The sequence below is a fragment of the Gymnoscopelus braueri genome (assembly GCF_963280865.1).
Source record: "Gymnoscopelus braueri genome assembly, chromosome: 16".
Lineage (NCBI taxonomy): Eukaryota > Metazoa > Chordata > Actinopteri > Myctophiformes > Myctophidae > Gymnoscopelus > Gymnoscopelus braueri.
In genome coordinates, this window is record NC_137616.1 from 39,262,362 (window position 1) to 39,277,994 (window position 15,633).

General features: G+C 42.6%; 1 protein-coding gene across 3 annotated transcripts in view; it reads right to left on the minus strand.

Annotated features, from left to right (window-relative positions):
* col12a1b (collagen, type XII, alpha 1b) overlaps window positions 1-15,633 on the minus strand; it is a 142,302-nt gene that overhangs the window by 11,087 nt on the left and 115,582 nt on the right. For all 3 annotated transcript variants that reach the window (XM_080453537.1, XM_080453536.1, XM_080453538.1), the window contains 10 exons: window positions 10,703-10,789; window positions 9,438-9,491; window positions 8,763-8,858; window positions 7,463-7,516; window positions 3,437-3,490; window positions 3,149-3,202; window positions 2,075-2,146; window positions 1,253-1,288; window positions 505-571; window positions 113-298 (listed from right to left, as the gene is read on the minus strand). In XM_080453537.1, the coding sequence (XP_080309663.1) occupies window positions 113-298; window positions 505-571; window positions 1,253-1,288; window positions 2,075-2,146; window positions 3,149-3,202; window positions 3,437-3,490; window positions 7,463-7,516; window positions 8,763-8,858; window positions 9,438-9,491; window positions 10,703-10,789 (760 nt within the window). The remainder of the gene's footprint in view (window positions 1-112; window positions 299-504; window positions 572-1,252; window positions 1,289-2,074; window positions 2,147-3,148; window positions 3,203-3,436; window positions 3,491-7,462; window positions 7,517-8,762; window positions 8,859-9,437; window positions 9,492-10,702; window positions 10,790-15,633) is intronic.

Below are 15,633 nucleotides of genomic sequence, written 5' to 3' on the forward strand. Positions count from 1 at the left end.
CACTTACCTGCCGTTTTATGGATGTGTCCAAATTACACATGACAAAATGTCATCCATCCATCTACAGTATTTATACATCTAAAAAAACAAAGAAGACCCGTCAGATGCGTACCTAACTCTCCCTGCCGCCCAGGTAAGCCAGGACTTCCTGGGAATCCGTTCCTTCCCGACTGTCCCGGTTCTCCGCGGGGACCCGAGTTTCCGGGAGGTCCGGGGGGTCCGCTGGGACCTGGGTTGCTGCTGCGGTAATTGCTGTTGGGGATCTGGTTGATCATACTGTTGACACGACTCATTTGTGCTGCAGAACCCAGAAGGTGGTTTGGGGGAGGAGGAAAAGCATGCAAAAAGGAACATTAAAAACAACAGCAACAACAACAAAAACGTGCAGACTTCTCTCTCTCTCTCTAAAGACGAGAGTCTGTTTGTGGCGTCTTGCTGCCCCTAATGAAGCCAGAACCGTTTCCAAATGTCTCTGAGTAGGAGAAAAGAGACGGGTGCACCCACCATTTACTAGCTGCTCACAGACTTGTCTGGCAATGGAACGCATCATGTTCTGAGGTGCAAAGTCCCCCTAGATATGGAAGGAATGGCATTCACAATGAGAATGTAGTTACATTTCGGCATGTTACATAACCATTTAGAACGACAAAAGAAAAACTGTTCACTTCATATCCATTGCTCAATACTTAACCCCTTTCAATTCGGGAACGCATCTACAAATGTCCTCTAAATCCTAACAGTTTTCTGAAAAACGTATGTTGCTATATCAGTGGTGCTCAAACGTACTCATGTCAAGGACCACAGAAAATGATATGTATTTGGCAGCGGACCCCCTATCTAAAAATAGTTTTGTTCCAGGGACCCCCCAGGAGCAAAGATTTGAGTTACAAATGTTCGCTTTAAAACTATATATTCAAAGATTTGCACAAAAAAAAATCAAGATTTAAAAAAAATAGCAGATCTACAAGCTCATAGTGCGGCACTCGGTGCCACGCTATGAGCTTGTAGATCTGCTATTTTTGAATAACCAAAGACATCTAAAATGACAGAGATGCGTTCTCGGATAGAATGAGTTAAACATACAGATGGTTGTATCCTGTAAAAAGCAAGCTAATAACTTCATTAATATTCAATCCAGAGTCTGTTTTTAAATTAAAGGCTTCCGGTATTTAAATAATTAAGTGACGTTAAATAGTGTAAGTTAAGCAACTCTCATACAGTAAATGCTTCTCAGAAATTAATGTTTACTCACTCTCTCTCCCTTGTCTCCCTTTGGACCGCCAGCTCCCTAGAAAACAGAGGTAAAGACGGCTTTCAACATCGCTGCACACTCGAGTTCCAGACACACTTATTGATGGTGGTGAAATGCCATCAACAGGGGGTGGGCAGCCTTTTTTTGGCAAGGTATCTACAATACTTAGGCCTGGGAGATCTAAACCTACAGTACGTACCAGTTAAGGACATTCAATAAAAATATATACCACCTATTTATAACCAGATTTATGCAAGAGTGGAATGTCAGTTGTTTGAGTTTTATATTTGTAATTTTTGGCAAGCGTTATGTTTTTTCTTGACAAGATGGAATTGATCTCGAGGCACCAAGGAGATTCATTAAAAAGCACATAACTATTTATAACCCAAATTGTGTAAGTATGAAGTATTAATAGTAGGGTTTACATTGAGCATGTTGACTTGTGGGATGATAAAAATAGCAAATTAGTATTCATATATAAAATAATGGGGGGAAAAAATAAAAACGTGTATCAGCATTAAGTAGGTTCAGGGACCTTTAAAATAAACCTCCCCTTTCCACCAGTTTCTGCCTTTGCAGAGCAATCTAAATGATCATCACGTACAAGTTACATTATCGGTAGTGATAGTAGAGATGCTAACAACATCACCACACTCAATATGACAGATTGCTTTCAAAATATACATCTAAGCATTGATCAGAGGCCATTGAGTTTTAGCGCTTTACTCATCAACTGATGAGTTAGACAAGTGATACAGGGAACAGGGATACTATATAAATGTGTAAATAAATATAAATAAAGTTTACTATTTTTATACTCACATTGTGTCCATTGTCACCCGATTTGCCAGGTTTTCCTGAAGCCCCAGGTATTCCTGGATTTCCAGGTTGTCCCTGGGAGAGAAAGAAATAGTGAACAATGACATCTCAGCGTTAGCGTCAGTGTTGTAATGCTATGCTTCCATCCATGCTAACCAGAGGCAAGTGGATGGAAATAAACATTTTCATAAAACATAATCGTCTCTGTCGGGTAGCAACCTCATTATGTCAAAACTGTTACTTTTCAGGATTCAAATGAAAAAGTATCAAAAGTTGGAAACGCGTCGCTTGTGGATATGCTAATTTCGATACTTTTGTGTGACGCTGTAGTATGATCACGTAGGGCGTTAATTTACGAAAATATGTTAAAATATGGAGATGTGCCTGACAGCAACGATATTCATCTGTAGTTATAACATGTATTTACTCTGAAGAATTTTGAATTGCACAACAAAAATAAACTTCTACAGCCTGGTGGACAGTGTCCAGTCTAAATCAGCAAAGTGCATCGCCAAGCAGCACAGTGTACAAGCCAAAGTTTGGAGAAGTGGGCTCCGGACCAGAAGGTCATTGGCTCTCAAAACATTAGTGGGTAAAAATCAATGAGTAATGCTCTCCCCTCCATTAACACCTACTGTTGGGGTTCACTTGAGCAAGGTGCTTGGAGCTAGCCTAGCTTGGAGCCGCGTCGTAGCCAAGGGCAGAAGTCTAGTTGCACTGCGAAACTCCCATGTCTGAATTTGTGCGGCTGTATGAATTAGAGGTTGTCCGATATGGATTTTTCAATACTGATTACGATATTTTGGAGAACAGGAAGACTGATAGGCCGATACCAACAGATATCCATCAAAGGTTCCGATTTCCATAACTAACGTAGTGAACTCTGTACCCTAAAAGTAGTCTTTGCACATTGTCTTTCATTCTGGACAGAGTGAATTTTTTCCTATTTCACATTTCAAGCAGTCTAAGCACTCTTACTGACTAGTAGTAAGGGTGATTTTTTTTCTTGTTATAACCACGTTCTCAGCCGCCGATACAGATATGTACAGTACCGATTAGGCAGAAAACATAACATACCATGGTACCTGGCGGGCCCCTCGGTCCAGACACTCCCTCCTTTCCGGAGGGTCCCTGTAGGATAGAAGAGCAGGATAGAACAACGTGTCACGCCAAGTATGGTTCATACTGCACTGTACATCTAATGTACTGTATCTTATAAATTCTCTGTGCATTCTGTCTGTTGTGAGTGTCTGTTGCGATTTATTTTGCGTCTTCTTTGCTGCACCCAAGAACTGGTACATAAACTTGTACATGAACAGGATAAAATGTGCAATGGTCATAAAAAGCCACATTTCTGGTACTCACCCTCACTCCAGCTGGCCCGATTGGTCCACTGGCACCAGCGGGTCCAGGTGAACCCTGAGGGAAGACAAAGACAGGACCGACTCAAAGTCAAGCTGCAGTTTCTCTTTGCCGCACAACTCACATTAGCAGAGGTCAGTGTACCTTTGACCGACCCACTCACACCAGTGTGTCTCGCTGCGTGTCAAAACAGTAAATCTCCTTTCTAGCTCTCATTTGCTCGGAAACCCTGCTCACTATTTTTTATTGTCAATCCTCTCTCGCCTTTGATGCCTTGGCATAAGATTTACAGGGAACATAATATATTCCAGAACCCTTTTATTGGCCCATTATAAACCGGGGCCCACGTAGCCTGCAAGTCATTAAATGCATGTTGCTATAGCATCTGCTCCAGCGTGGTCACCTGTGAGCCAGTCCATGAATGTCCATTTTGAATCGCAATCACTTTGCATGTAACAAGGGTTTTGACTTGATGGCTGTTGTTCACATACAGAGATGGTTTCCCTACACTTTATTGAGAACCTTGGTCCCTGGTATCAGGTGGGACACCCTACTGTATTGATTGACAATGTCAATTAAGTTATTTGAAGCAGATTGGACACTAGACGCGCCACCATCTTTAATGTAGTTCGGTAATCGTTATTGTATGTAAAAATTAAGGATTGTAGGATTTTCATCAAGCATGGGTACAGTCCTACTATGCAATTTCCATGGCCTATTGCAGCGGTTAACTAGAAAGGCGCGCTCAATAGAGCGCAAATCTCCACCAGGAGGCATGCCCTAATACCTCTCTCCATCGCTCTCTCTGATTTAAGACAGCTCGAACTGAGTTGACTGTGTGTGTAATTGGGGGGTTTTGGGGTAAGTTGTCACATTTATAAATGTTGGTGACGCACTGGTGAACTTCCATGTCTGCAATTGGCTAGTTCCACTACACTGTGAGGCAGAGGAACAGAACAGGAGTGTTGTAATTGGCTTGTTGGTAGCGGGACGCTGATCCCATAGCCTGGAGGGACAATTTAGCTGCGGTTGTAATAACAGGAAATGACATAGTTGTCGTTTGCTGATGTGAAAATTATTCGAGAATTGAGGTCCTTGGCCTGCTGTCAGTGTGCGCAATAAATATGAGGCTGATTGGAGCTAATAACACTGGAAGGCAGCCATTGAAAAGTGTTCCCAAACAGAAGAACCACACATCTCCTTGGGGGGTAGGACACTTAACTGAAACCTTACTGTTAGCAGAGGATTCTTTGTGGTGTTCCTTTCTCTCATCCCAGAGACTGTTTTCTACAAAAGTCAGTGAACTAAACAGGCACCCCCCACTAAAGATCAGGAGGGGGAGGCAGGGGTCTTTGTATATCCTAGAGGCCTTGGTTATAAACAGCTTTAATAGATACCATCTTCAATGATCTCCACAGACTGGGAGTCTCTGATTAGGGACATGTGAAAGAGCACCGTTTGTTGTGCTCTAAGTAACAGCAAAGGGCTGGAGCCTGGAAGCCGTTCAAGAGTGCAGCGAGTTCGTCAATATTCATGAGACACCCTGGTGGCAGCTTCGTTCGATCTGTCAACCGCGTGTGTGAGATGGAGAATATTTCATTGTTCCCTTATTTGCGTTCATTGATGTAGAATTGGCTGCAGTATGAGTTTGTTGCCCGTTACGCTGCCTGACAAACTCTGTTAATGTTTATAAATAGTCAAAGGTCATGGTTAGCGAATATATCTTTGATAGTTGTTAAATTATATAATATCAACTTTTGTGTCAACAATAATCCTGATGACAGGAGATACATTTTAATTTGGTCATTGTGACTTGTGAGTTACTGATGTTTGTAAAGACTGAAACTTTGGAAAGCCCTTTACTGTATGGAGCTTAGGCTGGCAAAACAATCTTCTAAATCACTTCTTAAATCACAATTTACTGTTAGTAGCCTATTATTATTTTTGACCTATTTAATAAATTGCTAGGCTGTGGAGCTTTGGAGTTCATTGTTAAATGCTAATAATGCTTTGGCTTCACTATACAACAATCTGTCAAGTAGAACATATAAATGGCATGAACAGAAAAAAACAGAAACATGAGACTACAATTTCACCAGTGTTGGGGGTAACGAGTTACATAGGACTGAAGTAATGTTATCATTACTTATCTGCGTAAGGGAAAATTGAGCTACTGTTTGAAATTGAATAATATAATTACAGTTACTGTTCTAAGTAACATACGTTAGCGGTCACGGTTAGCCCAATTATGTGAATTTAAAACAAAAACTATTTTCGGCCGTGCTATATCATTTCCAGCTGTGTGTGGGGCAAACGGTTTGCCCCTGACTAACAAGATGTTATGATCTCAGAGCTTCCACTGTAATCAAGTAGGCATCAGACAACCCAAATACTGACTGTAAATGTAAAGGATAGATTTAGTCTGTATCCGTTTTCACTGTCCTACCACTAGTTAGATTCATCAGCATAGTCAAAACTTGCTATCAGTGAGAGTAATATTAACCCATTAATACCTGGAACTGTGTCATTTTTAGATTTGAGCTAAAAAGCATTATTTTACACTTTAGGCTATTCAAAAATAGCAGATATACAAGCTCATAGCGCGGCACCGAGTGCCGCGCTACGAGCTTGTAGATCTGCTATTTTTAAAAAATCATGAAAATGTGTGCAAATCTTTGAACATAATATATTTTTAAAGCGAACATTTTTAACTCAAATCTTTGCTTCTGGGGGTCCCTGGAACAAAATATTTTGATGGGGGTCCGTGGCCAAATACATATAATTTTGGGGATCCTTGACATGAAAAAGATTGAGCACCACTGATATAGAAACATACGTTTTTCAGAAAACTGTTGAGATTTAGGAGACATGTAGAATCGGCTTCAGGTCTCAATGGGTTAAAGTAAATATTGAGTAATTTTACTATGAAGAGAAAGTAATAATGTAATGTAAGTGCAGTGCACTACTTTCAATGAGTAATACATTATCTACTATAAAATGTTCAAGTTGAGTGTCTGTGGCCGGCGGCTGGCCGGATTATGCCCAAATGCCAAATATGTACCGTACATGTCTGAGGTCACAGCACCGACAGATTATTCACAAATATTGTCATGCCTGATGTCACAGCACCGGCATGGGTTTCTGTTGTGTGTGTGTGATGGCAGTCCAGAGCTCGATCAGCGAGAGAGAGAGAGAGAGAGAAAGGGGTAGGGAGGGACTGAGTAGGGGAGGGGTGGCTATAGAGAGGGGGGAGGTAGAGGGGGAGAGGGAGAGAAGGAGGGAGGAAGGGAAGGGGAGAGGGAGGGAGAGAGAGAGGTACTGTATGGCTCACCCAAGCAATAACTCAACCAATGCTGGGTACCAAAACCTGAACACTTGATAGTGTTGCTTTGTGAGGCATTGTGTCAGCACAATAACCCCAGCAACGCCAGGCAAGCTTTCTGCTTCTGTATGTATGTATATATATATATTGTGAAGGTAACTTCCCCAAGGCTGAATTTCCCTATATTTACGTTCCTTTGAGGTCAATACACATGCAACACACAAGGTCATTTACTGTATTGTTGTAGGAATTGCGTCATTGAAACCTGTTAAAATCCCCTCTGTGTTGTAAAAAAGATAATATATGGGTGGCAATTAAAAGGCTTTTAATCTAAAAAGACTTAAAACTTCATCATTGCAGATCCAAAACTGAAGGAAGAAGACATGAAGGCAGCAGCAGGTCTGTTATCCGGCTGCGTATATCAAGGTGATTTGTTCCTGGCCCCGTTTTCCCCCCACGTCAAGACTTCCAAGAAAGTGATTCAACTTAAAAACAACACGCAGACTCGCTCGCCCTTCTGAACGCTAACCCTCCCTCACATCATTATGGATCATCCTCCCCGAATATGAAATACTGTCTGTAGCTCAGCACCACGTTGCCTGAGGCCAGAGTAGTAGCCTAACGGCACACCGTTGAATGATCATCTGCCCATTTTCCCTGTCTAAAACCCACACAGGCCCGGGGATTCTCGCCAAAACAGCACTTACTTTCTGTCCAGGTAGGCCTGAATGGCCAGCATCTCCCTTTAGTCCCTGACGACCCTGTAGGGAACAGAGAAACAAATTCATTATCAGTGGGAAAATGGCCTTGTGGTTATACCCGCATTAACCCTGACGTCCCTACTTTGGGCGTGTCATTCATTATAGGAGAAAATTCTAAAAAAATAGCCTCGGCCTAAATGGTTAATTTATACACGTACGCTGGTGTTGTGCGGCAAAAATAGCAGATCTACAAGCTCACAACGTGCCGCGATGCGACACGTTGTGGGGCTTGTAGATCGGCTATTTTCGCCGTACTACGGTGTCAGTGACACAGTCAGTGTTTAGCCAAAAGCGCTGATAGGCCCGTCAACAACCCTGTGTCCTGAGAGATCACACTATATTGTATTCTGTCCTGTAATCAACAGGCCACAGGTTTGATCGAGGTTTGACAAGAGCGTCAGCTAAAAGCCTAAAATGTAAAAACATTCAAACGAATAAATAATAAGGTGAAATGGAAGCGAGTATTTATAATGTGTTAGTTTTGCGGCGTAGTCCAACACAAACACAGTCTGCCAAACAGAGATATCTGCTACTGTGTTAGGATGTACCTTTCCGAGATGAAAATCCCACCGTTGATTTATTAAGAGACATACCGAGAAGATATCGAGTCTATTCCACAGCAGACATGAAGGAATGCACGCCTCTGCCACCATTACTTTTCATCTTGTAAATAGTTCCCTGTGTAATAAATTGCCCAAAGGTGTTCTGGGATTCAACATGGAGCTGCTGAAAGCTTATGTCTGACCAAGAAGGAAGTAGAAGTGCATGAGATATATCGTCTCTGTCGGGTGGAAACCTCGTACGGTATGTCCAAAACTCTTACTTTTCAGGATTCAAATGAAAAATAGCAAAAGTAGCAGATCTACAAGCTCAAAATGCGTCGTATTTCAAGCTTGTGGATCTGCTACTTTTGATGCTTTTGTGTGACGTTGTAGTGTAGGACGTTCATTTACCAAAAACCCCCCCCAAAAGTTAGAATATGGAGATAAGAGGTTTCTGCCCGACAGCAACGATATTTAATATTGCATCTCATCCCCATTTCTGCAACGGCCAAAAAACGGGTCCATATCTTCTCCTCTCGGCGTGTGTGCTTCAAGTGTAGGATTAATGCTTGTGTGTGTATGTGTGTGTGTGTGTGTGTGTGTGTCGGGGTGCACGTGTCCGTGTGTGTGTGTCCGTGCGTATGTCTGTGTTTATCTGTCTTTGTGTGTGTGTGTGTGTGTGTGTGTGTGTGCTATGGACTCACAGCTTCCCCTGGCATAGATAATCCACTGGGTCCCTGAGGGCCGGGCAGACCCATAGGCCCTGGCGGTCCATTATCTCCACGTGGACCAATAGGACCCTGTGAGCAGGATTAAGAGAGAGAGAGAGAGAGAGACAGACAGAGAGAGAGAGAGAGTGAGTTATGAAGAGATAGCCATCAATTGATTCACGGAAGGAATTCAATATTCATATCATCCGAGATCTCCTCTCCGTGAGTTTTTCGACAGTTCATTGAAAATACGCTACTGTTGCAATGTGCCGAGGTAAGCGAGTGTGCACCAAACAGACGACATGGAATGCTCAACCTAAGCTCCCCTCCATAATCGAGGGAAAAGGACCCAAAAAAAAAAACACACACTCCGACGATAAGTGGGATCAGATGCGCTTCCACCTCCTCTTCAAAGCCTTCACACTGTAAACAAGCCCTTATTTTCATCAAGGCACAGATAGCACTGACCTGGGATGGTCCAATACCCCCCCCCCCACCCCAAAGATAAAAAATACAATAAAGATGTCATTAAATTACATAAGCTGTGCCATAATCATGGCTGTTTACTTTTTTATGACTAGAGACCTCTTTTGCTTTAATGAAACGGTGACCTACAGGGGCTTTGAAGCAGAGAGAGACACACACAAACACACAGAGGAGGTTACTTACCGCAGGGCCTGTTTCTCCTCTCTCACCCCGGGGACCTTTGCTACCAGGTGCACCCTGAGGAGAGAAGGAAGAGAATTTGTCAAAGTATCACAACAAGAGAGGGGGGAGAGAGAGAGAGAGAGAGAGAGAGAGGAGTAAGATGGAGGGTGAAAGTTTGCATCCACTACTGCAAAAAAAAAAGAAAATCAATTTCTATGAGTCATTTCATCCTGTAGTCAAAGTGGGCCTTTGTCCAATACTGCGATGCATTTTTTTGCAACCGAGAGAAAAAAAATAGACCTGCCAGTGAGTGGAGTGAGACTCGCTTTGTTTCAGTTCCAACACCGTTTAAATTTGCACTCCAAAGAATGTCATTTAGGCAAATGTGACAACTTTGAAATAAGGCAGATCACTCCACTGACCCAACAACGTCACTCGATTCAAAAGAATTCTCTCGCCTACAGGATACATATTTAAATTAAAAATAATACCTCAGACAGACTTTTTCTCCCCTCTGTCGCCATGTAGATACATATTCAATGTTTTTTTTTAAGTCAAAGGACAACTTTTTCAAATAAATTGTAGGATTGCCGTCGTTGCGGCGTCAACGCAGTTATGACACAGAGGAGTCCCTGCACTGAAGTTTACCTTAACACCCCACTGTTTGAAAAATAGGCCAGCTTTTATTAGACATCACTAAAGAAGTTCCCCCCGCCATGAATGTCCTTCAGGGGGCAATAACTTTCATTGCACTGAGTGGTGTACATAAATAACATACTAGAGTCTGTGCATTAACCTGGTTGAGGGCCAGAGAGAGAGAGAGGGAGAGACAGAGAGAGAGAGACACAGAGAGAGTAATAATGCTAACTTACACTCTGTCGAATGGCGGTGTTGCTCACCGAACATAGCCGATCTACAAGCTCACAGTGTAGATCGGCTACTGTATCTTCGGTGAGCAACACCGCTGTATGACGGGGTATAAATCAGACATGAGTGTCCAAACTGAGACCCACCTTTAGGAATCAGATTTGAATGGCCTTTCAAACCACCTACTGTAGGAATGTGGTTCAAATCTGATTCACAACAATCCATTAGTTGTTTTTTTTGCTGTTCAGACTTGATAAAAAACAATCTGATTCCAATCTGTATAGGCCCAAAAAATCTGATTTGTCCTGCCAGTCTGAACACAGCCTTAGAGACACTCTTAAATAAGGACACTCTATAGGCTCTTGACAGCAGTATATATGCAGTGTAATGATGCATGGCGTGTTTCATGGGGTCCTTACCACTGGGCCCTGAGGCCCTGGGGATCCATTGCTTTCCGAGATGCACGTGCAGGAGTTGGGGAGGGCCGGGCACTTGGCTTCATCTCTCTGTTGTTAAGATAAAGGAAAGAGGAAGAAGAGTCAAGACGGAGTGGGCCAGCATGGAATTCTGGGCATGTCATTACAAGTGAAACCGTAAAAGAAAAACAAAGAAATGTTCATTTAAAGAAATTCGGGGGAAAATAAAGGTGTTGCGAGCTTGTAGATGAGCTATTTTCTCAATGATTTAGAAGATGTTTGTGGTTGTGTTTTTTTCCACCCCATACTTGTGTACAATGTGTTATCCAAATGCAGACTGCCTTGAACGGAGAGTCGTAGTCACTTTATTCGCCGATTACAGTACACACATGTAGAGGAATTTGACGTGCAACGTCGGCGCAGGAACGTGTGAATGCTCACAATGCACACACATGGGCTCGCATCGCTGCATATTGTCAGGAGGAAAGCTGCACGAAGTGGCACTTTGACACTTGCTTATTTCGAGGTTTAGTTTTCTGGATTTAGTTTAGCGGGGAGATTGTCCAGGTTCACAAACGCTGGGTGTTCTGTACAGTAGGAGCCCAGGAATGCTATTTACATCTGTTGTCAAGGCAATGTGTCTGTGACCTTTGCAATGCACAGTGTTGTTCCACACGGTCGGTTTTATTGTTGCCGATAAGGTCTGTCCTATAATTGTGTTTATCTTAACGTTGCTCTGGATTAGAGCATTACATAAATGCCAGAAACGTATGTGTGAATGTAAATCCTGGACATTCTGCCCGTTTGGTGAGCTCAGTCACTCCATAAATCTGTTCCGTTTTAGGGAGGACTTTAGGTGAGATACCTCCCTATTGCGTTCGAATCTAAACAACTTGGATGTAGACGTCTCTCATACAACCTATAATGTACAGGTTGATGATGACGAGCAGGTTGGTTTCCTCTCATCTCATCGGTGTGGGAATGGGAGTTAGGGCTGGGAATCTTCTGCTATCTCACGATTCCATTCTATTGCGATTCTTGGGGTCACAATTCAGATTTTTTCAAAACCAACGATTCTCGATTCAAAAGAGATTTTCTTTCCGATTCAAAACGAGTCTCGTAAAAAAAAAAAAAAAAATCTGATTCAAATTCAGCCCAGAACTTGCCACTTCTCAAAAATGTCATTATACAAAAATAAATAAATAAATGTTTCTTTTTTTTTATCGTTTTCTTTTTCGATTCGATTCTGAATAGTCCAACATGAGAATCGCGATTCGGATCGATTTTTTCCCACACCCCCTGGGTGTATGAATGGGAAAATACATTGTGAAGCACTTTGGATAAAAGGTGTTTTGCCGTTCCATTCAAGTATATTTTCACACTCAGAGATAAATCAACACTTATGATTGTGCTCTGCACGCCCGTGAAACAGACTCAATCAAAGCAGCCGTCTCCGAATTCCACTGATTCACATCATAACCCCCCGAGGCCTGAAACGTGTTCAACTATTGATTGTACACACTCTTGACACAAAACTGCTTTTATTTGTCGGAAAAACAGGGCCGGGGTGTTCTTTGAGCAGTCTGTGGGGAACGATGTGAGAAAGTCCAGATCGAGGAAAGGCTCCAGAGTCCAAGGCCAGAACTACACAGCCGTGTGTACTGTACTGTAGACAAACACTTCACCCCATAAAGTACTTGGATGACTGAGCTATTGTTGACGGTGTTCGTGCCACGCCACATCGCGTTATTTCGTGATCCAATATTTACTTCATTTATTCAGGTTAGGATTCAGGTTAGATGGCTTAACCCATTGAGACCCGGAACGCATCTGTGTCACTTTAGATGTCTTTGGCTATTCAAAAATAGCAGATATACAAGCTCATAGCGCGGCACCGAGTGCCGCGCTACGAGCTTGTAGATCTGCTATTTTTGAAAAATCGTGAAAAAAATATTTTTTTATTTTTTTCAAAAAACTGTTAGGATTTAGATTTTTTTAAAGAATCGCCTCAGGTCTTAAAGGGTTAAGTCCAACGCTTGTAGTTGGTTTCTGTCGGTTTGGTCATTGGCTACAGTTCTCTGTACAGCTGTAAGCCTATATATGCTACACAGCTTGAAGGTGTACAGCTGAACCAAGCGGAGAGAGTATGTGATGTGCTGTTTTATCTTCGACATGTCCACAAACTGTTTGTTGTCAATACATCTTACAATACAATTGGAGAGCTGTGTGTTGTGTGTGTGTTTATTTGTGTGGTCAGGGTCCTACAGCAGACCAGTAGTCCAACTGCATTGGGTGATGAGGGCGTATGAGGGGATTTTCAGGTAAGAGAGTCTCTTTTCTAGTCTCTGCAATGACTGCACCAAGAAAGAAAAAAAAAGATTGTATAGTACCAGTAGTTGATGATTTATTAACTACTTAAGCCCTATTCTATACTTCCTTGTATGATAGAGTTGTGTAGCAAAAAATGCTGATCTACAAGCTCACAAGGCGTCACGAAGCAATGTGCTGTGAGCTTGTAGATCTTTTTTTCTTTTTTTTTACTCTTAATGAGATGCCCAAAAGAGGGACACCAGGTTGAACGTCATTAAATGAAGTCATTATTGTAATGTCCGTGGCTTTTCTGCCGAGGTTGCAGAGAGACAAACAAGGATGTAAGTTAAGGACACCCTTTCTCTGCTTAAGAGCTGTCAGGACCTGCAGCTGAGCCATGTCACACATGAGAACACAGTGATGGTCCTTTTAAGGACAAACTTCTGTAGACTACGTCTTCCGTTGATCGACGGCAGCGGGGGGGTCACAGCAGCAAGGCAATCGTTTAAGAAAATAAATAAATAAAACTCCCATGAGGGAGTGCACTCACTGCAGCAATGGGTCGCCCTCCTCCTACTCAACTGTGCACACTGATTGGCCCAAACTTCACCCACTAGTACAGGCGACGGGCCAGGAGCAGACTCATTACTTGAATCAAGCTCCTGGCCTCTTCTGTGGGGTCCTACTACAGACTAATAATACTGTGCACACGCCGCCAGTGCTCAGAACCCCTGCTCTGTTAGTTTCTCCCAAACGTGTCGTTATACCAATTCCCAATCCCCCCCATGTATATAGTACCTGTCACTGGTGACCCCTACCCACTAATAACATTTGAGGATCAACAATATGTGATCCCATGTAGGATGTTGTCTGTCTGTCTTGAAGCATGGTCTTCTTCAGCTATAACAAAAAAAAAAGAAGCTTGATTCCGTTTCTTTTCTCTTCTTCTTTTTTCACTCGTCTGATTTGAAACAGACAACCTCCGATACACGTGGAGTAACCAGCCGCTTCCTTTCACCTGACAGTGAGGAGTTTCACCAGGAGGACATAACGCATGCAGAGAAACACGCCATTCCTTCCCCGTTTCACTCCCTGCTGAACAGACACCCCGAACACACCTGTGCAAGTCACTAGTGCAGTGACCCGCGAACACAGCCAACTGACCCCCTGCCGTTTTCAGCCAGCAGCTGGCTTGATGGTTTAATATGAGAGGACTCCACTGCCAACTTAGAGTGATGTGGGGAGAAAAGGTGGAAAAAAGAAAACATGAAACGAATCTGAAGGAAAGAACAAGTGGCTCGACATCTTTCAGCGCCACATATATATTTTTTGCATTAAAAGGCCTTTTTTCCTTCAGTCGTCATCGCATGACACATGGCAAAGCTGTTTATTTAGCCATGTCCAGCTGCAGTCCTTCCTTCTTTTTCCTTACAGCATTGTAGCGAAATGTGCTGAGTTTGCAACAATGTGAACATTGGGTGTGTGTGTGAGTGTGTGTGTGTGTGTGGAGGGGAGATCACAGTTGTAGAAAAACGCTGTTTGGACTGAAGCACATCTGTGAAGCTAATTATCACAGTGACAGTGGAGTCCAGACACAGGGTATGAAATACTGTCCGGGTTTTTCCACTGTGCGTTCACATGGAGGATGACGTAAGCGTGTCTTAAAGTAGTGATATGCATTGGTTCTCTTCCCCCGGTCAAAGGAGAGGTGAGCCAGCAGGCATTGGAAGCATATGTTGGATCGAGACTACTACCTCTTTTGTACACAGGTCACAGAATTCACCTGCTACTTTAAGTACTCTGCGGAGCCAAAGAGCTTTTTACAACATGAGACGACCTCTGGACACATTGAACAGGTGTACATTCGCCATTATGTGTTTAAACAAACATACAAAACTGTCGTACATGTACATCCTCATACAATAGCCTGAGATTTCTAGAGCAGTGGTTCCCAAACTTTTTAGCTCAAGACCAAAAAGAGAAATTTGATGTCACCCCGTGACCACGAACTAGTGAAAATATAACACATTGCGATGCATCGTGTTGTATTTTGGATCAAAATTGATATTTACTCACAACCCATAAAAATGGGTGTTTGGAAAACGCTGGTCTAGTAGAGCGTCCAAGTGCAACCGTAATACCATTACAAGCCAATGAGAATGTATTCGCTTAAAGCTGCAATCCCTAACTTTCATGTCCTACCCGGGATTCAAACCCAACTCCCCAGTGTGAGCGCTGACATTTCTACTGTTGAGCCATAATAGAAAGCTTATTTGGGCAAAGAATGTATTGCGTTTTGAGCTTCATGAGCTTGCTTCATGCAATACCAATAGCGGTCCTACCCGACCTCAGGATCTAAATGTCTCAATTATAGAAGAGCAGGTAGACCAACTACAACAATGTAATATACTCTACCATAAACACACAACATAGTTATGGATTGCAGCTTTAATCGCTTTCAATGAAAAGTTTCACAAATAGATAAAATAGCTGATCTACATGCACACAGCGCGTTGCATTGTGGGGAAGACTTTCACAGAAAATAGCAGATCATCAAGCTCACAATGTGTCGCGCTGCGACACGTTGTGAACTTGATGATCTGCTATTTTCAGCAAAAATATTT